Source organism: Muntiacus reevesi, chromosome 2, assembly GCF_963930625.1.
Source record: "Muntiacus reevesi chromosome 2, mMunRee1.1, whole genome shotgun sequence".
Taxonomy (NCBI): Eukaryota; Metazoa; Chordata; class Mammalia; order Artiodactyla; family Cervidae; genus Muntiacus; species Muntiacus reevesi.
In genome coordinates, this window is record NC_089250.1 from 50,806,148 (window position 1) to 50,828,513 (window position 22,366).

The window sequence follows — 22,366 nt, forward strand, 5'->3', positions numbered from 1 at the left end:
AAATAAAGCAAAATAAAAAAAGAACATTGGAGTGGGTTGCCATTTCCTTCTCCAGAGGATCTTCCTGATTCAGACACTGAACCCACGTCTCCTGCATTGGCAGGCCGATTCTTTACCACTGAGCCACCTGGGAAGCCCAAACTTAGTATTATGTAACTCTATAAGCTCTAAATTGGGAAATGTCCAGAATTCAGCTGAAATTGATGTGTACAGAACACATGCCACACACCCACTCCTTCAATAGATTCCACTGACTTCCTGATGATACTAACAGTTGACTAAAGGAGAAAAAAGTCCAGCCTAGTGTACAAATGGCTCTGTGAGTCACGCTAGCCCATTCTGGAGGTAGACTGCTATGGGATAATCTACTTAGGTATCATTCTGAAAAAAAGAGAAATTCATATGGTGAACAGAACTTCAAGCAAGGTATCACACTATCCACTTCACTGGATATCAAGATCTAAGCTGACCCCTGGGTAGCAGATAACTGGGACAAGACAGACAAGAAATACATATTATGCTCCCTGTGTATGCTCAACAGATGGCACTCAATGCAAGAAGCCAAGAGATGTTGATCAGCTCTTTCCCTCACCACCCCAACTGCACATATGTGGCCACGGTGGCATGGCAACTGGCTGTCACAATACCTATCTGAATTTGCCTACTGTGCCTCTGAGGAATGCCACCTCTACCCAGATATTTGTTACGGGATCTCAGGGAATTATCTCCAAACAAAGAACTCATTTCACAGAAAAAATATGGCTACAAGGTTACATACTCATTACTCAGAACTAACTTACACACAATTACAAAACAACAGAATGCCTACTGGAGACCTAGCTATAGTGTTGAGGCTAGGGTGCTATCTTGTGGGATAAGGTGAAATGTTCTTAATCAACGAGTATTAAATGGTGGTGTTCTAACAGACAGAAAAAGGGGTCCAAGTTATTACTTAACTCTTCCATGGTAAGTGGTCTTCTGCTTCACCTCTTGCTTCCCTCCCATCTATTCTCCAAATTGTAGCTAGTGATTTTCTCAAGACTGTAACTCTGACCACATCACTCTCCACTCCAAGCCCTTCAGTGGTGGAGCAAATATGAGTGGTGACCCACCCACCCAAAAACCATTCCTCCTTTCCTCCTTGCTACAAGAGCTCCCATTCTATAGGTTATCCACCCATCTTCTACATGACACAGGAGTAATATGGATTGGTCTCCACCAGTTGCAGTAAGTCTATTTCTCCCTTGCCTGTGACTAGTTTGTGAAAGAATATGTGACCAGGTAAGTCCCCAGAAGCTTTTGGGAAAGTCTTCCTCATTAATAAAAGGAAACACACAGGAAGAAACACTCACCCTTTCCCCCCTGGAACTGTTTATCTCCATTTGTGCCGACAACTAGGGCAACCATTACTTTTGGGAGGGGGGCTGTGTTGCATGGTTTATGGGATCTTAGTTCCCCAACCAAGGACTGAACCCAGGCCCTCAGCACAGAACGTGCAGTGTCCTAATCATTGGATCACCAGGGAATTCCCGGGGAAGCCATTTTGGCATCATGAGGGGACCCAGCCTAAGAAACAGGGCTGACACACGGCTGAGTGGAAAGGTATAAATGAGACTGAGAGTTCAGCAATGTCCAGGTTGATGAATTAGCCAATTCTGGAACTGTTCTTGTGTCCTCAAATCCACCCCCCTCTCCCTAATCATTACCACTTTACATCCGTCTGATCAGCACCTCTGGTCTAACTGCTGCAGCCCCTAACTGTATTTCCTGTTTCTATCCTGGTCTCCCCATTTTCTTTCCTATCCTAGCTATTCCCTAACCACCAGTCTGAGTCATTTTTTTCAAAATACAAACCTGGCTGGTCTGTGGCTTTCCACCTCCCTCATGACAGTCTACAGGATCTACAGTCTGGCTCAGTTTTCTACATTTTCATCTCCCTCAAGTCTCTGCCTTTCAGCCACTCGCAGCTTTTATTATTCTCTGAATGTGTCTGCCCTCACCCACCATCACTACTGACAGATTGATTCTGATATTCCCAGTACCTGGAATGTTCCCCATCTGCCTTTCCCCAATGCCCTTGCCTATGATTGGGTCTCAAAGTAAATTCCGAATTAGTGGACTGGGATCAGCAACTGGTAGATTCACAAACATGGTCTGCTTTCTTGAGGGAGTTATAAAACATATAAATGTAAATACTACCCAAGACGGGGCCTGTGTCCTGCAATCTGCCATGGTCCTCATTTTCCACAATGACTTCCTCCTATTGTCTACTCAAGATACCCTGGGAGCCCTTGGCTCTAGACTCTAAAGGCTATACCTCTTAATATAGGTTCCCATGCCTCAGCACCAGTTCTTCATGTCCTCCAGTTCCTCATGCTCTATACTCTGTTTGAACTTACACACCAAGTTCCCTGAATGCAGGGACTATCTGCTTTTGCTCCCCTTGCAAAACCCTGGCACCTCACATATGTTAGATTCTGGATAAGTAAACAAAAGTAACAGACGCAATGATGAATGAATGGGTAGATGGGTAGATGAGGGAGGCAAGGCAATTTTTTTTTTCATTTCCTGTCCATGATCACATAGGAAAGAAGTCAGATGAACCTGGGAAAAATTTCGCACCTCTGAACCCATTAGAAACCTGTTTTCTACCCCATCAGTCAAAAGGCTTGACCTTAGGTCTGCCTTTCTCCCTGTTGATACACCAGCCTCAGCAAAGAACTCACGTTGAATTCCTCTCTGAAGAGCTTATTGTCATCAGCCATTCTCCGGTTAATCTCCTCTTCCAGCTTGTCCACAGGCAGGGGCGGATACTTCCTGTTGGTGCTTGGGGACCTGGCCAGAAGTGGTACGCTCTGGGGTTCTGCAGTGCATAAGGGGGAAGGTTGGTCAGGTGCCTTTGGGACACAGCCTTTCTCTGGAGACCAAATTATGGGCTCGAGCTCATGGGCCAGGCGTTTAAACACTAGTGCTGCTCTCAATTCTTTTTTTCTTTTAGGATGGGGAAACTCCTATTTTTTTTATTTTTCTTCTCCATGAAAGTCCCCCATGTCATTCAGGGGTGTCTTACCCACATCCTCAGTGCGGCCATTGGATAAGCGGAAAGAATTGGAATGGCTCCCAGCTTGCTTGTATTTCTTAAACCTAATGAGAAAATGTTCACAGTGAAACACTAAGCATGGAGTCAGAGAGACCAATCACCGGTTTGTAGTTCCACTTATCAATTCAGCCTTTACACACTGAGGCAGCTCCAGTGGAGACTGAGCACCTCAGTGTGTTCCTGCTTAGCACACTAGAATTCAACCTAGGAGACCCCACAGTATGTTCTCGTTGGAACGGCTCCTTTGCACAGCTCCAGTTCCAGGATTTGCTGCAAATCACAGGTGGAGACACTGGGTAGGATATGTGGGTATAATAAAGTGGAGGGAGATAAAAGAGTATCAAACAAAAATCCTGGTACTTTCTGGGTGTAATAAGAGAGAAACTCAGAGCTTCAGACTTGTTGGCACAGGTCTGGCCACAAGTCTCCTCCAGAAAGATAGGAGACACAAGACAAACTATAGGGGTGTACGCAGTTCCCCTCTCTTTATCCATACAGAAGAACAGAGGGAGCCCCAGAGCAGCTTAAGCCAAAAATAAGGACAGAGTTAAACTCAGTCAGGGCAGTGACTCCAGTAGGAAAAGAACAAATGTACCTCCCACTTCCCTCCCTTGGGTTTCCCTTCCTGGCTTTTGCTCCCTGTTTGAGGAGTATCATCTAGAAGACCCTGGAAGAAAGTCAGGAAGAGGAACCCTGTTGCTTACATGGTTCCGTTCAGCATGCTGAGTCAGGGGCCCTAGAGGGGTTTGGGGTCAAAGCCCCAACAAGAAATAAAGTAGACCTTTACTGAACACATAATTTCCACTGGGGCACTTTCAGGGGTTGTTTCAATAGGGCTAGATCTGAAGACCTTAAAATGCCGATCAGTAACAACAGACTGTGGCGTCTTCCCTCAAGCTGTAAACCACGGTCCTGGGCTTTAGGATGAACTGGAGTTGAGGGACTGGACTTGGGACAGATGGAAGCAAAAGGAAGGGGCTGGGTTTTAAGACTATATAAAATTTTAAAAACATTTTTAAGCAGAATTTTAATCTTAGGAACGCTACCATGAGTCATTCCCTCTATCCCATTCATTGTCCTTATCCTACTGTCTTTTGGACTTGTGGGCTTATCCAGAACCGGGGGTACTGAAACAGAGTCCACAAGAATGCAGAAGCATCAGCATGCTCACCTTAACATGTACAAAACTATGATAATAAACACGATCACTAGCAGAGAGGACAGGGCCACCATCACTGCAATAATTGGCGTCTCATCTGAAATCAAGAGAACAAAACATGTTGTTAACCACTGTAGGTAATGGAAGGCTTGAGTCTGCTGCTCAGGGAAACACTCAGATGAGGAAGAACAGCTCTTCCAAATGCTTATGTATTGACATATGGCTGGGCATGGGGAGGAAGAGAGGGAGAAAAGAAAAAGAGTGCCAGCCCAGGGTTACTGGGTGAAGACGAGGGTAGAGCAGGGTAAAGGCCTAGGGTGACATGCCCACCTGACCTGACTAATCATATGTTATGTTTATTCTCCGTTTTCCTACATTAGAATGAAAGTTCTTTGAAGGCAGAGACTGCTTCTTTCATTGCTACAGAGCCTAAGACAAAACCAGTGCTCAGCATGTAAGAAATACTCAAATATTTTAAAGCATGAACACGTCCAATCCTGATAGCAAGGTGGGGTGTAGGCCCAACAGTGTACTTTCTCCCAGGCTCAGTGGGCTCCATGAAGATGGGAGAGAAAGGAAAAAGGACAATTTTCCTACCATAAATGCAAACAGTTTCCTGGAACAGAGAATACTGTTCCTGATTAAAGCAAGGAGACATTATTGGATCTTTAAGCACTGTGTGTCTAAAACTGCTGGTTACTCTTTTCTATCTCTTTCCACAGTCATCCTTTTCTACCTCTTTCCACCAGGACCCCAACTACAGCAACATCTGGCCTGGAGGAGATACAGAAACTCTGCCCCCCATTCCACAGGGCCTGGCTTCCTTTCCACCCATAATGAGCCTCACCCTCCTCCGGCACTTTCACGCTCCTGCCACGAACTACACGACCAGTATGAATTTGTAACTATCTTCACCATTTTCCACCTTTTCTAGCAGCATCACTTTCTGCCTCTGCAGCAGATTCCTCCATGTAAAAGTCAATCCTGGCACATGCGGTCTGTATTACATGTTACTGTCACCTCAAATATCTGTCTTTTTGATTTCATTGATCTTCTTCCTACCACCAACAGCCAGTCCCATGTCTCTCTTCACAGTTAGCTTCTCACAACAGTTATCTTATAAAACAGTTGTCTTCTCTAACCTCTTACCTCTGGGTACTCCACACTGTTTTGCTCTGACACCTACCCTGAGTGCACCCTTTAAATTCCTCATGAAGGACACCAACAAATAGCATATTGACGAATCCAACGGAAACATTCCCACCCTCATCTGATTCAATCTCTTACTAGCATTCATCCAAAAAATACTTATGGACCCACACTGTACGCCAGACACTGTTCCATTCACTGGGAATAGAGAAGTGATTAAACAGACAACCGACAGAGAGCTGACATTCTGGGGGAAGAAGGAGAAAACTGATCATAAACAATTTCAGAGATAAGATACATGATGAAAAGAAGGGTAAGGGGATACAGAGTGATGGGCTTTGGGAGAGGGCAGTGGCTGGCTAAATTAGAGTAGTCTTGGAAGGTCTATAGTAGTTATACTGAGCAGAGGTGTAAATAATGTGAAGAAGTGTATCATAAAAAGGTCTGTGCAAAGAGCTTTCTAGGCCCAGGGACTAGTGAGCATTAAGAGTCCTTAATAGTTTGGTGGGTTCAAGAAAGAGCACAAAGACCAGTTTTGGTACAAGATGTGGCTAGAGAGGTGGGCAGGAATGAGAAGACTTTGCACTCCACGGTAATGAGTGTGGATTTAATTCTGAATGTGATGAGAAATACTATGTAATTAGAGGGATTTGAACAGGGGAGATATATAAATAGACTTACGTTCTTAAAAAGATCAGGTAGTCAAATAAACTTGTAAGTAGCAGTCTTAATGTAGGAGGTAACCCAGGAGAATGTGGTGTCATGAAAGCCAAGAAGAGTTTTTCAAGATGGTGGGAGTAATCAACTCAGTCAAATACTATAGACAGATTAAGTAGGATGAAAACAGAGAAGTGAAACTTAATTTGACAAGAGGGCAGTTATTGGTAACCTTTTCAAAAGACTGGTTTCAGTTAAGTTACTGAGAAAGCCCAAATGGAATGAAATAAAGATGGAAAGAAAAGACAGTGAGATACCGATTCCTTATCTGAGGCGAGGACTTTCATCATCAAGAGATGCAGAGAAAAGCAGCAGCTGGATGCAGAGGCAGGATGGAAAGTTTGTCTGTTTTTAAAGAGATGGGAAATATCACAGCATGCTTCTTTGTTGATGGCAGTTTTCAAACATATCCTGGTATATGAATCTCATATTAAAATGAGCACTCAAACTGGCTGACTATTCCCTTTTTGAAGAACTTTCTTTTCTTTAGTTTCCACGAGAAAGCACTCTTCTTTCTGTCCCTTGGCTGCTTCATATCTTCCCTTACCAGTTGTTCCTTTTCTCACACAGAACTTTAAATGTCTGATTTACTCAGGGCTTTTTCCTTGGCACTCTTCTCAATACTCATCCAGTTGATCAGATCAGGTTGGAAGCTCAAGGTATATGCTAGCAATTTCCACATCTGCACTGCTTGGTCAGACTTTTCTTCAAACTTTTCTGAAACGATCTCACCTCTACTTTAAATTTCACAGGCAATGCCACCTTCCTGCATTTAAAAAAATTTCCTTCACCAGTAACTCAGTAGTTAGCACTGCCATCCATTCACCCTATTGCTCACCTAAGAAATGTAAGAATTCCCTTAATTTCTTCTTTAGGCTTATCTTCTATATGCAACTCAGCTGCAAGTAATATTTTACTTGTTTTTAAACATAGTCTCTCATCATATTTTTTGGGCTGCGTTGTGTCTTAGTTGTGGGGCGTGGGCTTAGTTGCTCTGTGGCATGTGGGATCTTCATTCCCTGACCAGGGATTGAACCTCCGTCCCTTGCTTTGCAAGACAGATTTTAAACCACTGAATCACCAGGGAAGACCCTGCAAGTAATGTCTTGGTACTAAAACCAACACCTCAAATTTGTCTGCCTTTTTTCCCTTCTGCTGCTATCACTCTAGTCTAAATCTTTGTCCTTTCTCATCTGAATCACAGTAAGCCGCTGTCCCTTGCCAGTCCATTTTCCACAAAGCAGGGACAGTGATCTTGAAGAAAGCAAATCAGATCATAGTCTCCACTTATGTAAAACCTTCCAAGGTTTCCCAGGCCTTTAGACTGAAATCTAATATCCTTACCTTGGCCAGTAACAACCTCCTCCATTTAGCCCCTGCTTTTTCTGTCTTCTCCACTCTTTTGTTGCTCACTAAACTTCAGTCATTGGCAGCCTTCCATGCTGGGTTCACTCTTTCCTTGGGCCTTTGAACCCTATTCCTTCTGCTGTATTTACTGTTCCTCCATTCTTGACCTGGCTAACTCCTAGTCATTTGAAAAGATCCTGGTGCTGGGAAAGATTGAAGGCAGGAGAAGGGGACAACAAAGGATGAGATGATGGCATCACCGATTCAATGGATAGGAGTTTGAGTAAACTTTGGGAGCTGGTGATGGACAGGGAGGCCTGGAGTACTGCAGTCCATGAGGTCGCAAAGAGTCAGACATGACTGAGTGACTGAATTGAACTCCCTAGTCATTCAGTTCTCATTTCAAGTATTACTTTTTCCAGAGAGGTCTTTTCTGACTTATATTAAATTAGGTAAGTCTTAGTTTCTCTATCTCTAAAATTAGTTATTCTAAAGATTAAATGAGATTATCCACGTAAAGTTCTTGGCACAGTTACTTGCACACAATTACATACACAGTCAATGTTAGCTATTTTTTTTTTTATTTGCACAGAACACTATTATTTCCTTTGAAAATACCCCTCACATTCTGCATTTATTTGAGTAAAGTTTATTATGAGTATCCCTCCTTTATACCCTCAATTCTATAAAGGCAAGGATTATATACTTGCTTTGCTTCTCATCATATGCTTAATACCTAGCACAGAATTTCACACATAGTGGGTGCTGAACAAACACTAGATGGACTACACTGAGTGAATGAATAAAAAAATTAATGATTTATCACCATATTATGTCTCAGTTCAATGCCAATCACAGAGGGCTGTATATCAGGTATTAAAAGAAGGTAATTAAAAGACATCTGGCTCAAGATAAGTGGGCCGAATCCACAATTTTATTTTTTTCTCTTGCCAAAAGGACACTGAAATGATAGAAGAAATAGAGTGGCATCAGTAGACCAGAAACTTTGAGGGATTTGTGGAAGACAAAGTAGATGGAATTAGACTGCTAAAGAGATGAGAGCTAAAGAAACTCCAGTTGAGAGGTCGTACTAGTTCTACCAACCTGGGCCGAGAAACACCTCAAACTCAGAGTCAACCCGGACTAGGGATAAAAGTAGGCTCTGAGGTAGCTGGGTATTTAACCAAAGGCTCACCAACCACAGCTTGTATACCGACAAGCTGTAGTATCTAATCCTGGTTCAGTTGGAAAAACAGTGCTCTATACAGAAAGGAAGTGTGCTGATGGCTCCTTTATTAAATATATATAAATAAATAGAAGCTCCATATATATTTTATACCTTATTATGGAAAACTTGCAAACTCCCACAGGGGAAAAGAGAACACTACAATAAATCCCTATGCACTTATCTTTTCACTTCAACAGTATCATCACATACCAGTTTTTTCATCTGTCCTAGGTCTGGGTTTCTCAGCTGCACACTAATTAACACTGTGGGATAACTAATTCTCTGTTGTAGCGGGTTGTCATGTGCACCATAGGATGTTTAACAACATCTCTGGTCTCTAGCCACTAGATGCCAGTAGGAAACCCTTAATTGTGATGACCAAAATCAGCGTCTGTGGTTAAGTCGCTAAGTCGTGTCCTACTCTTTGCGATCCCATGGACTGTAGCCTGCCAGGCTCCTCTGTCCATGGGATTTTCCAGGCAAGAATACTGGAGTGGGTTGCCATTTCCTTCTCCAGGGAACCTTCCTGACCCATGGGTTGAACATGGGCCTCCTGCACTGCAGGTGGACTCTTTAACAAGTGAACCACCAGGGGAAGCCCCAAAATCACCATCAGATGTTGCCAAGTGTTTTCTAGGGGAAAAGTCACCCCGAACTGAGAACCACTGGTCTATACACGTTGCATATATTAAGGCAAATCTGAGACATATCATTTCAACTGCAGTTACTTCAGTATACATCACTAAAAGATAAGAATTCTTAACATATTCACAATGCCATTACCCTACTGTGAGCACATTCCAATCCCCTCAGTGCTCCAGAGCAAAGTTCAACCACAGTCCTACAGGAGACTGTCACAAACATCAAGGACAGAAGAGGTAATATAAAAAATAGGGTAAATCTTCAAAATATACTGCAATTTGTGCAAGAGGACCCTGTATCAATTTAAAATAGCCACTATAAAATGAGGAGCAATCTCACTCTCATCAGGATGGCTATTATAAAAGGTCCTAGAAAAGTGTTGGCCAGCATTGGTAGAAAAGTAAAAATGGTGTAGCTGCTGTGGAAAACAGTATGGCAATTCTACAAGAAATAGAATTACCTTATGATTCAGCAATTCCACTTTCGGGTATATGCTCAAAAGAATATCCATGTTCATAACAGCATTAGTCACAATAGCTAAAGTGTAGAAGCAACTAAATGTCCTCTGACAGATGAATGGATAAGCAAAATGTGACATACGTATACAATGAAATGTTTTTAGCCTTAAAAAGTAAGAAACATATGTTACATTATAGGGATGAATCTTGAAGTAAGCTAAGTGAATAAGTCAGTCACAAAAGGACAGATACAGTATGAGCTCACTTATATGAGGTACCCAGAGCAGTGAAATTCACAGAAAGAAAAGTTTCAGGTGTACAGGATGATGATCTGACTTACATCATGAAACAATTATCACAGTGAATTTAGGGAACATCCATGATTTATACGGACACAAATTAAATATATAGAAAAAATTTTTTTCTTGCAGTGAGAACACTTAGAATTTACTCTCTTAACTTTTGTATTTAACATACAGTAGTGCTACTTATAAGCAATAGTTAGAACCAGATCAGGTGCAACGAATTGGTTTCAAATTGGGAAAGGAGTACGTCAAGGCTGTATATTGTCACCATGATTATTTAACTTATATGCAGAGTATATCATGTGAAATGCTGGGCTGGATGAGTCATAAGCTGGAATCAAGACTACCAGGAGAAATATCAACAACCTCAAACACGAAGATACCACCACCCTGATGGTATAAAGTGAAGAGGAACTAAAGAGCCTCTTGATGAAACTGAAAGAGGAGAGTGAAAAAGCTGGCTTAAAACTCAACATTCAAAAAACTAAGATCATGACATCCAGTCCCATTACTTCATGGCAAACAGATGGGGAAAAAATGGAAACAGTGGCAGATTTTATTTTCTTGGGCTCCAAAACCATTGCAGACAGTGACTGCAGCCATTAAGTTAAAAGATACTTGCTCCTTGGAAGAAAAGCTACCACAAACCTAGACAGCATATTCAAAAGCAGAGACATCACTTTGCCAACAAAGGTCTGTATAGTCAAAGCTATGGCTTTTCTAGTAGTCATGCATAGATGTGAGAGTTGGACCATAAAGAAGATTAAGTGCCAAAGAATTGATGCTTTCTAACTGTGGTGTTAGAGAAGATTCCTGAGAATCCCTTGGACAGCAAGGAGATGGAACCAGTCAATTCTAAAAGAAATCAACCATGAATATTCATTGGAAGTACTGCTGCTAAAGCTCTAATACTTCGGCCACCTGATGTGAAGAGCTGACTTATCGGCAAAGACCCTGATGCTAGGAAAGACTGAAGGCAAAAGGAGAAGGGGGCAACAGAGGATGAGATGGTTGAATGGAATCACTGACTCAATAGACACAAGTGAGCAAATTCCAGGAGACAGTGAAGGACAGGCAAGCCTGGCAGGCTGCAGCCCATGGGTTCACAAAGAGTTGGACACAACTTAGTGACTGAACGACAATAACAAGTGCTCATTACGTACATCCCTAGAACTAACTGCCTTTATCCAACTCCTCCTCCCCCTACTCCCCACCTCTGCTAACCAAAATCTGATCTCTTTTTCTATGAGTTTGCTGGAAAAACATTTCCTCTCCCAAGCTTTCAGGCCAGAACAGTCCTCTATCATTAAAGTCAGATTTTACCTCTTGACATCTGAATTATACCCATGTTTTTAAAAATACAGTTAAAGACAATACAGATAGTAAAGATGTCCCAGCCCTGTGTGAGGGAAGGAGACTCAGGTCTATTAATAAAAGAGGAGAGAATTTACAACTCCCTGTATCAAATCTCAGACTTGGAGACAGGCTCATAATCCAGTCACCATACTAGGAAAAGCTCCTCCCGAACCGGAAAGACTCATCATCTCATTGTGCTTATTAGCCTTCTCCTGGTCTGGACTCTCTGGAGATATGGCCTTATATGATGTAGCCAAGGCAGGAACGGTGGCCCATTCCCTGCCACTCCCACCCCAACACCCCACTCCCCAACCATCCATTCTAGCAGAAGTTCAGCATTTAAAGGGCAGCATTTTAAAAGTACTAAAACAGACCACGTTGTCTATTTGCTTATACTCCCTTTCCAAGAAAACAAAGGGCATAGAATTCAAAGGGTTCATAAATGGCAACCCACTCCAGTATTCTTGCCTGCAGAATCCCTTGGACAGAGAAGCCTGGTGGGTTACAGTCCATGGGGTCACAAAAGAGTTGGACATGACTGAAGCAACTGAGCATACGTAGACAAATGAATCATCCAAGATCTTAAGACACCCCCTGGTCAACTGCAACATAATCAGTGAAGTAAAGGCCATACTCCTCTAGCCTCAACTCCTAAGGCCCAATTTTTTGTCTTGTCTTCATACTTTTTGGCAGAAATATTTAACTCTCAAAGGCACCATCGTTTTTTTTTTTTTTTTTTTTTTTTGGCACCATCGTTTTAAGAGCTTATTCATAGGTTGTAAAGTTCTCTAAAAACAGTGAAAGTCATCAAGCTGCCTCAAGTGCCCAAACCTCTGGGGTGAACCCAATCACTGTTGTCTTGGGCCAAATAACCATTTGGAAGCCTTAATTTCTATTACTCATCCATCTTCCCTAAGGCCTCTGGAGTTAGCTTTCTTAAACAATAATCTGACCATCTTCCTTCCTTCCATCACATCACCAGGAGACACCCTGAGCTCAATGCACCACTAAGGCTACCTCCTACCACTTCTTACCTCATGCAAGTTAACCATGCACAGTTGTTCAAACACATGACTGGCTTTTTCATGTCTCCTTGCTTTTACCCTATCTCATGCACCCTCGTTTTCCTCAGTTACTGTATTAATTTAAACTGCTCAAAACTCACCATCATGCCTCCTTCCTACTCCCCATGTATAGTGAGCCTTTTAAGCTCTCCTCATAGCATTTTGTATGATATATCCAATAGTATGTAGCTGAGTAGGCTCTGATTCTTGGAGTTCACATGCTTCTTCCATGAGACAGGGAACACTGCTCGCCCACAGAATCTTCAGCATCTTATAGGTGCTGAGTGAATACATTATTAAAGGTGCTTACAGAAAACCACTTGGTTTCCCTGGCAGCTCATCAGTAAAGAATTTGCCTGCAATGCCGGAGACCCAGGTTCCATCCCTGGGTCAGGAAAATTCCCTGGAGAAGGAAATTGGAACCCACTCCAGTATTCTTGCCTGGGAAATCCCATGGGCAGAGGGTCCTGGTGGGCAAGAGTCAGACACGACAGAGTGACTAAACCACCAAAACAGAAAGTCATTATAAATGAAGTTCACTTAATAATGTCACATACTATGATAATCTCAAGATATCTCTTTAACAAGAATGTTAGCCCCTTTCTAGATTCCAACTCTAGAAAAGAATTGAAAGAGAAAGTCAAGGGGAGCAGGTGATCTGATCTGAGAGCTGAGAAACTTTAAGGAGCCTCTCTAGGATGCAACAGAATGTTTATCCTGCCTGGTTGTTGTAGAACTCTGTAGCTCAGGAACTCCTTCACAAATACTAACTGGGTACTATTCCAGATCTTAAAAAAAAAAAAACAAAAAACTCAAGTTATATAAATGATTACATTTAAAATAATTTATGGTTAGAAAAATTTTAGCCTGTACTCTTGCTATCTAACAAATATCAGTTATAAGGTCTTAGATCCCCTGGAAGAGAGCATGGCAATCCTCTCCAGTATTCTTGCCTGGAGAATCCCCATAGAGAGAGGAGTCTGATGGGCTACAGTCCACGAGGTTGCAAACAGTCGGGGACTACTGAGTACTAAGCACACAGCACATTAAAAAGTAAGATGAGACAAGTTTATGCAGAATTTTGTTTAAAAGATACAGGACACTAATAAAATAATATTTAAAAAAATAAAAAAAAATAAAATAAAAGATACAGGACAGAGGATGATCTAATGTCTACAGTTGTGGTAGTAAGCTGCAGTGTGACCCTGCCTTGGAATACCATGGAACACCCTTGTTCCCACAATTCTGACTGCATGGCTGAGATTCCTGATCCTTTAGTCAACCATCCAAGTAACAGTAACAGAGTGGCAGTGGTAGTAGGAGTTGCTGAGCAACTGCTATATGCCGACCCAGCACTAGTTTAATGTCACTTCATTTCTCATGACAACCCCATGGACGAAATTTTGTTCCCATCCTATCTTGCAAATGGCAAAAGACGACAGAGGAGTTCAAGTACCTACCCCTGCCCCTGCCATAAGTGGTAGAGTCAACATGCAAATTCAGATGATCTAGCTCCAGAGCCCACACAGACTAATACCTCTGCTCTGATACCACGGCATCTTATTTCTCACCCCCTACCCAATACTCCTGCCATCACTGCCTCACAGGTACATGAAATCTCTGTCTCAGAGTCTCCTAGAACAAAACTAATAAGATTGGGATTTCAAACTAGCAATGACTAAATAACAACTGGAGAGTATACTCATGACCACTGTACTTTGGTAGATAATGCTAGAATTAGGTTTAACACATTACTGTATATTACATAAATCATCCAGTCACACAAACTAACACCAGTGAAAATGTTTTAAAAGAAAAGCTTGTGGACGCCGAGCGCCCAGCCCGCGGTGTCGGCCGCGCATTGGCGTTGGTGCGCCGCTGTGGCCCGGGAGCGTCGGCCGGGCGCGTTGGAAGAACTGTGTTTACCATGTTTGTTTTTAAGTAAAAGAAAAAGGAGCATACCTGGAAGATGTGTTGATCAAAGGCTGATGTTACTATGAAAAAGACGTCAATGTGTTTGCAGCAGAGAGGATGCATGAATCAACTGTGATATATTTACAAGTACTCAAGGCAGCTAAAGTGAAGATATATACACCTTTAAAGGAATGGATGCAGCAAGTTGTGTCGCACTGAACTGAGAAGATGTCCCTGTACGATGATCTGGGAGTGGAGACCAGCGACTCAAAAACAGAAGGCTGGTCCAAAAACTTCAAACTCCTACAGTCTCAGCTCCAGGTGAAGAAGGCAGCTCTCACTCAGGCCAAGAGCCAGAGGACAAAACAAAGTACAGTTCTTGCTCCAGTAATCGACCTAAAGCGAGGCGGCTCTTCAGATGAGCGGCAGATCGTGGACACTCCGCCGCACGTGGCTGCAGGCCTCAAGGACCCTGTTCCCAGCGGGTTTTCTGCAGGAGAAGTTTTGACCCCCTTAGCTGATGAATATGATCCCATGTTTCCTAACGATTATGAGAAAGTAGTGAAGCGCCAAAGAGAGGAGCGACAGAGGCAGCGGGAGCTGGAAAGACAGAAGGAAATAGAAGAGAGAGAAAAGAGGCGTAAAGACAGACATGAAGCTAGTGGGTTTTCCAGGCGACCCGATCCAGATTCTGATGAAGATTATGAGCGAGAGAGGAGGAAAAGAAGTATGGGCGGAGCTGCCATTGCACCTCCCACGTCTCTTGTGGAGAAGGACAAAGAGTTACCCCGAGACTTCCCTTATGAAGAGGATTCACGACCTTGCTCACAGTCTTCCAAAGCTGCTATTCCTCCCCCAGTGTATGAGGAACAAGACAGACCCCGATCCCCGACCGGCCCTGGCAACTCCTTCCTCGCTAACATGGGGGGCACGGTAGCACATAAAATCATGCAGAAGTACGGCTTCCGGGAAGGCCAGGGTCTCGGGAAGCATGAGCAGGGCCTGAGCACAGCGCTGTCGGTGGAGAAGACCAGCAAGTGGGGCGGCAAGATCATCGTGGGTGACGCCACCGAGAAAGACGCAGCCAAGAAGTCGGATTCGAATCCATTAACTGAAATACTTAAGTGTCCTACCAAAGTGGTCCTACTCAGGAACATGGTTGGTACAGGAGAGGTGGATGAACACTTGGAAGTAGAAACCAAGGAAGAGTGTGAAAAATATGGCAAAGTTGGAAAGTGTGTGATATTTGAAATTCCTGGCGCCCCTGATGATGAAGCAGTACGAATATTTTTAGAATTCGAGAGAGTTGAGCCAGCAATTAAAGCTGTTGTTGATCTGAACAGGAGGTATTTTGGTGGACGGGTGGTCAAAGCATGTTTCTACAATTTGGATAAATTCAGGGTCCTGGATTTGGCAGAACAAGTTTGATTTTAAAAACTAGAGCCTGAGTCATCTCCAGCGATCCTTCAGCGAGCTGCAGAGTGAGCAGAGGAGAACAAGGCATCAGGGGGCCCTTCCTGGCTGTGGGTGCATAGACTCTGTAAGGACTTCTAAGATATGTTGACTGATCCCTTTTTTATTTTGTGGTTTTTTAATATAGTATAAAAATCCTTTAAAAAAAAAAAAGAAAAGCTTGTTACAAAAGAACAAATGTTGTGATTCCACTTAAATAAGGTACATAGAACAGACAAATTTATAGAGATAAAAAGTATACTAGTGGTTACCAGGGGCTAGGGGAAGAAGAAACATGGAGTTACTGCCTAACGTGCTACAGAGTTTTAGTCTGAGATGATTAAAAAAAAATTCTGGGGACAGATGGTAGTGATGATTGTGTAACAATGTGAATGTACTTAATGCCACTGAACTATGTGGTTAAAATGGTAAATCTTATATTTTTCAAAATTAGGAAAAGGCTGGCTCCACCAAAATAATGTGGAATACATTTAATAAATAATACACATGAGAAAGTAATTACTGAGTTGGCCAAAAAGTTTGTTTGGTTTTTTTGGTAAGATGGCTTTAGTAGTGCTCAGTTGTCTTTAACTTCATTTGGAACAATTTTGTTAAGACTGTATTGTGACAGCTGTCATGTTAGCGTGTATTTTTTTTAGTATCAAAACTGGTGAATTTTTGTGTAGATATTTTAATACTGAAGATGGAAGGAAAAAGGCAACATTTTCAACATATTATACTTATTATTTCAAGAAAGGTAAAAATGTCACTGAAACGCAAAGAAAAATTTGTGCAGTGTTTGGAGAAGGTGCCATGACTGATCAAACATGTCGAAAGTGGTTTGCGAAGTTTCATGTTGGAGATTTCTCGATGGACGATGCTTGACGGTCAAGCAGACCAGTTGAAGATGATAGTGATCAAGAGACATAATATTATACCACATGGAAGATAGATGACATAGTCAAAATATCCAAATCAAGTGTTGAAAATCATCTGTACCAGCTTGGTTATGCTAATTGCTTTGATGTTTGGGTTCCACATAAGTTACGTGGAAAAATGCCTTCTTGACTGTGTATTCACAGGTGACTCTTTACTGAGACGTAATGAAAATGTTACGTTTTTAAAACAAATTGTGTCAGGTGATGAAAAGTGGATACTGTACAATAATATGGAACAGAAGTGACTGTGGAGCAAGCGAAATGAACCATGACCAATCACACCAAAGGCTGGTCTTCATCCAAACAACATAATGTGGAGTACATGGTGGACTGGAAGGGAGTTCTCCATTATGAGCTCCTTCCAGAAAAATGATTAATTCCAACAAGTATTGCTTCAGATTAGACCAACTGAAAGCAGCACTCAACAAAAAACATCTGGAATTAGTCAACAGAAAACGCAAAACCTTCCATCAGGATAACACAAGACCACATGTTTCTTTGATGGCCAAAACTGTTACAGCTTGGCTGGGAAGTTCTGATTCATCCACTGTATTCATCAGACATTGCACCTTCAGATTTCCATTTATTTTGGTCTTTACAAAATTCTCTTAATGGAAGAAATTTCAATTCCCTGAAAGACTATAAAAGGTACCTGACAGTTCTTTGCTCAAAAAGATAAAAGTCTGGGCAAGATGGAATTATGAAACTGTCTGAAAAATGGCAGAAGTCAGTGGAACAAAACAGTGAATATGTGGATCAGTAAAGCTCTTGGTAAAAATGAAAAATATGTCTTTTATTTTTACTTAAAAACTGAAGAAACTTTCTGGCCCACTAAACAGCTTCTTCAACTTTGAAAGAAAGGAAGCAAAGCAGCTTGCCTCCCTTCCTCTCTTTTTATTCTTTTATGCTCTGTCAATAAAAACACCAGCTCTTGCTGTTTAAAAACATATCAAAGATCAATGCATAAAAATTTATAACCCTTAATCACCTACATAAGACATCATTCGCTTAGTAAATCCGACATAATACAGAAACTTCAAAATAAGAGCCTCATTTGTCAAAAAGCACTTGGCTTTAAAATTAGAATGTGATATCAAAATTTATAGTAATACTTCTAAAGATAGGGTCTAGTAAATCATCATTACATATGAGACTGAGACTATGTATGCATCTTCATTTTCCTATTTGGTTAAAGGCAGTTACACAAAATTATTTTTTAAACTTAAAACATTTATTACATTGTTGTTCAGTCGTCCAGTCGGGTCCAGCTCTTTGAGACCCTAAGGACTGTAGGATATCAGGCTTCCCTATCCTTCCCCATCTCCCAGACCTTGCTCAAACTCATGTCCATTGGGTCGGTGAGGCCATCTAACCATCTCATTCTCTGTCGTTCCCTTCTCCTCCTGCCTTCAATCTTTCCCAGAATCAGGGTCTTTTCTAATGAGTCAGCTCTTCGCATCAGGTGGCCAAAGTAATGGAGCTTCAGCATTAGTCCTTCCAATGAATATTCAGGAATGATTTCCTTTAGGATGGACTGGTTTGATCTTCTTGCAGTCCAAGGGACTCTCCAACACCACAGTTCAAAAGCATCAATTCTTCAGCACTTAGTCTTCTTTATGGCCCAACTCTTATATCCATACATGACGACTGGAAAAACCATAGCTTTGACTAGATGGACCTTTAGTGTGTCACAATTAGCAATAATCTAGATAATTAAAGTAATTCATTTCTTTTTAATCAGAGTAATAAAATCCATATTAGTCATATGGATTTCCATATATATATGGATATTTCCATATCCATATATTAGTAGATATAACAGGGATAGTATGTGCGGCAAGAAAAAGACTGAAGAGTAAGAAAACAAAGTGAAAGTGTTAGTCACTTGGTTGTGACTCTTTGTGACCCCACACACTAGCCTGTCTGGCTCCTGTGTCCATGGAATTCTTCAGGCAAGAATACTGGAGTGGGTTGTTATTTCCTTCTCCAGGGGATTGTTCCTACCTGGGGATCAAACCCAGGTTTCCCACATTGCGGAGAGATTCTTCACCGAGTCACCAAAATACACACTAATTTGGAAGCAGGAAGGAATCACAGATCTTATGTTTAATTTTGAAGCCTACCTCTTTGACTTTTGATTTTACTGTAAGATTGTTTAAAAGAGCAGCTTTAGGGAGCAAATTCAAGTATATATTGCAACATAAATCTAATTAAGTTCTACATTTGATAGTGAGACTCCAGTAACTGAAAGTGAATAACAAGGGCACTGCATTAGTCAAACCAAGTTCCCGAGTTTAAGAAAGCAAGAGCTCACTGAGGAAACCACATTTGAAAGAGACACGTGCACCCCAATGTTCATCGCAGCACTGTTTATAATAGCCAGGACATGGAAGCAGCCTAGATGCCCATCAGCAGATGAATGGATAAGGAAGCTGTGGTACATATACACCATGGAATATTACTCAGCTGTTAAAAAGAATTCATTTGAATCAGTTCTAATGAGATGGATGAAACTGGAGCCCATTATACAGAGTGAAGTAAGTCAGAAAGATAAAGAACACTACAGCATACTAACACATATATATGGAATTTAGAAAGATGGTAACGATAACCCTATATGCAAAACAGAAAAAGAGACACAGAAGTACAGAACAGACTTTTGAACTGTGGGAGAAGGTGTGGGTGGGATGTTTCGAAAGAACAGCCTATATATTATCTATGGTGAAACAGATCACCAGCCCAGGCTGGATGCATGAGACAAGTGCTTGGGCCTGGTGCACTGGGAAGACCCAGAGGAATCGGGTGGAGAGGGAGGTGGGAGGGGGGATTGGGATGGGGAATACGTGTAACTCTATGGCTGATTCATATCAATGTATGACAAAACCCACTGAAATGTTGTGAAGTAATTAGCCTCCAACTAATAAAAAAATTAAAAAAAAAAAAAAAAAAAAGAAAGCAAGAGCTGGAAAATCAAGCAAAATCTGTACATAATATGGTAACACTTCACTGTTCCTCACCAACACAGTGGTAGACAGACAACAAATAAAGGGCTGGAGTATCTACTTTTCTTTCATAATATATTAAAAAAAATTGTAGCTGCTGTACAGAGTATTGTCTATTTTTCTGATTCAAATATTCTTTACGTAATAGAACTTCATAAGCAAGTAAGTGTTCCCTTACTTATGCAGAAAAGCTGCATGGTTAAATAAAGGAATCAGAAAAATCTCTACAAGTCTGATTTGATAAATGGAAATCAGAACGAGAAAAATTGCTTCACACATTAATATTTTCCAAACAAATGTAAGATCATTTTTTAGACCGTTTGATAATCTACCTTAAACTGGTATCCTTGCGTGCATGCTCAGTTGCTCAGTCATGCCCAACTCTTTGTGAGCCCATGGACTGAATGAAGCCATTAGGCTCCTCTGTTCATGGAATTTTCCAGGCAAGAATACTGGAGTGGGTTTCCATTTCCTACTCCATGATGGCAGCCTTACTATAACCTAATCGAAATGTGCACTTCTACACATGAGGATCCATGTATTCTATTCTCTGGTGACCAGGGATTTCACAGTCCTGCTTTGACCACTGACCAGCATCTTCTGCAATAGGGACTTTACATGACAGGGCTGAAAACCATATAAAGTGACAAAAGGCCAACATTTTATAGACTATGGAAAAAATATCTACGTTTAAAAACAATGAATATTTGTTTCTGTTACTCTTCTCCATGAGGTTATTATGGAAACAATTCAAAGAAAAATAAACACATAACAGCCAGAGATGCACAAAGTTACACAGATTGAGCAGAGGAAACAAAACAGATATTGTATACTGTAAAAAGGACAAGAGACATAAGGTGAATGGCTCACCTCTTCTGTCCTTCGAGTCAGAATTACCTGTGTAATAAGTAAAAAAACAGAAATGTTCACTCAGATTAAAGAAAAACATCATTATTCAACCTAATGTAAGTCAAAATAAGCTCTAGGAATACGGATACTTTCCCCTCGTATATGCTGGAGCTAGAATGAGGGACCCGCCAACAACTGGGAAATAAGAGTGCCCAGATTCATTACACTTTTATCAATGATCTTGGCCTTCTCCCTGAGGACAAAAACAACACAGCATCAATGCTCATAAAATGTACAAGAATGCAAAGAGAAAAATAAACACAGTGGTTCTTGTGGTCCTTATCTTTTTAGGCCATCAAAATGCAACAGGGCAAAATTAAGTTAAAAATACGAAAGACCTAAATGATAATAGATAATGAAATCTAAATGGCATAAATCAAACTCTATATACTAACAGAGAAAACTTTTTCAAAGGCTTATGGAATATCCACAAGCCTTTATAAATTCCTCATAGGAGAAACAGCACAGACAACATTCTTTTATCATGATGCAGTAAAACTAGAAATTAACAAAGTAGGAAAATACTTGAAAATTGAAATAAAAACCAAATTGTAAGGGAAGTTCAAGAGGGAGGGGACATATGTATACTTATGGCTGATTCACACTGTTATACAGCAGAAACCAACACAACAAATTAAACTGCAAAATATCTAAAAAATAACAAACCACATTTGCGGCAGAAATCTACCACCTTTCTCCCAATATCAATTAGTCTCTTCCTCTTTTTGCCCTTAGTAAAGAACATCCCTCCTTTTTAGGTGAGTACAAAGCTGTCCAGTTAGAGACTTAATTTCTGATACTCTAGGTGTAATCATATGAAGAATTCCAGTCAACAGGATGTGAACAAAAGGGAGAAGAGTAACTTCTGGGTCCCACCCTCTAGAAAATAAATTGTACTATTTTCTCTGTTTCCCCTTCCCAGGGGCTGGAACCAGAATCCAGTGAGTGATAAGAGCCATCTCTGATCAAGCAGATGAAGGCAACTGTCAGCATGCCAGAGCCACAAAAAAAGGGAAAAATTTGGTTTCTGATAAAGCAAAGCACCAGCCCGCCCCAGCCCCCCACTTATGGAATGTGACAGGGGAAGGACATTTTTGTGTCTTTCTGTGACCAAAGAATTTTGGTATGTCTTTGTCAGAATAGCTTAGACCACACCCTAACTATCTACCTACAGGAGCATTTATGGGGTATGCCTAAAGCTGTGTTTATAAAATTTCATAGCATTACATACATATTAATTAAGAATGAAAACACACAAATGAAGCATTCAATTAGGGAAGATAGAAAAAGTGTAAAATAAATCTAAGAAAAGCAGGAAAAAAATAAGAATAAAAGAGAAATTAATGAAATAAAAACTGAAAAATGACAGAACTAATAAAATATACAATATTTATTGCAGATTTTTGAGAAGGAAAAAGCAACAAATGATTAAATAGGTTAGTCAACCTAAACAGGAAAAAGGACTTAAATATATAAAATAAATACTCATAGGGATGTAAGAAGTTAACCCTAAAGGATGACTTTTCCTCAAATCTATCTAAGTAATTTTGAAGATCTGAACAAAATGAAAATTTTACGTGAACTTCAATTCTTTTCATAAAGCAAAGCAAAACATCGACTAATAAA

At 41.0% G+C, this 22,366-nt stretch overlaps 1 protein-coding gene and 1 pseudogene across 6 annotated transcripts in view; one reads left to right on the forward strand and one right to left on the reverse strand.

Moving 5' to 3' along the window:
• Nucleotides 1-22,366, reverse strand: part of PTPRA (protein tyrosine phosphatase receptor type A) — a 166,683-nt gene that overhangs the window by 40,641 nt on the left and 103,676 nt on the right. For 3 of the 6 annotated variants that reach the window (XM_065921551.1, XM_065921553.1, XM_065921552.1), the window contains 3 exons: nt 4,272-4,356; nt 3,071-3,144; nt 2,727-2,863 (listed from right to left, as the gene is read on the reverse strand). The exons of 1 other annotated variant lie outside the window; for it this stretch is intronic. In XM_065921551.1, the coding sequence (XP_065777623.1) occupies nt 2,727-2,863; nt 3,071-3,144; nt 4,272-4,356 (296 nt within the window). Of the gene's footprint in view, nt 1-2,726; nt 2,864-3,070; nt 3,145-4,271; nt 4,357-20,701; nt 20,729-22,366 lie in introns of all 6 variants that reach the window. 2 more of the 6 variants (XM_065921550.1, XM_065921549.1) reach the window with 1 other exon arrangement.
• LOC136157881 (splicing factor 45 pseudogene) lies at nt 14,634-16,041 on the forward strand (annotated as a pseudogene).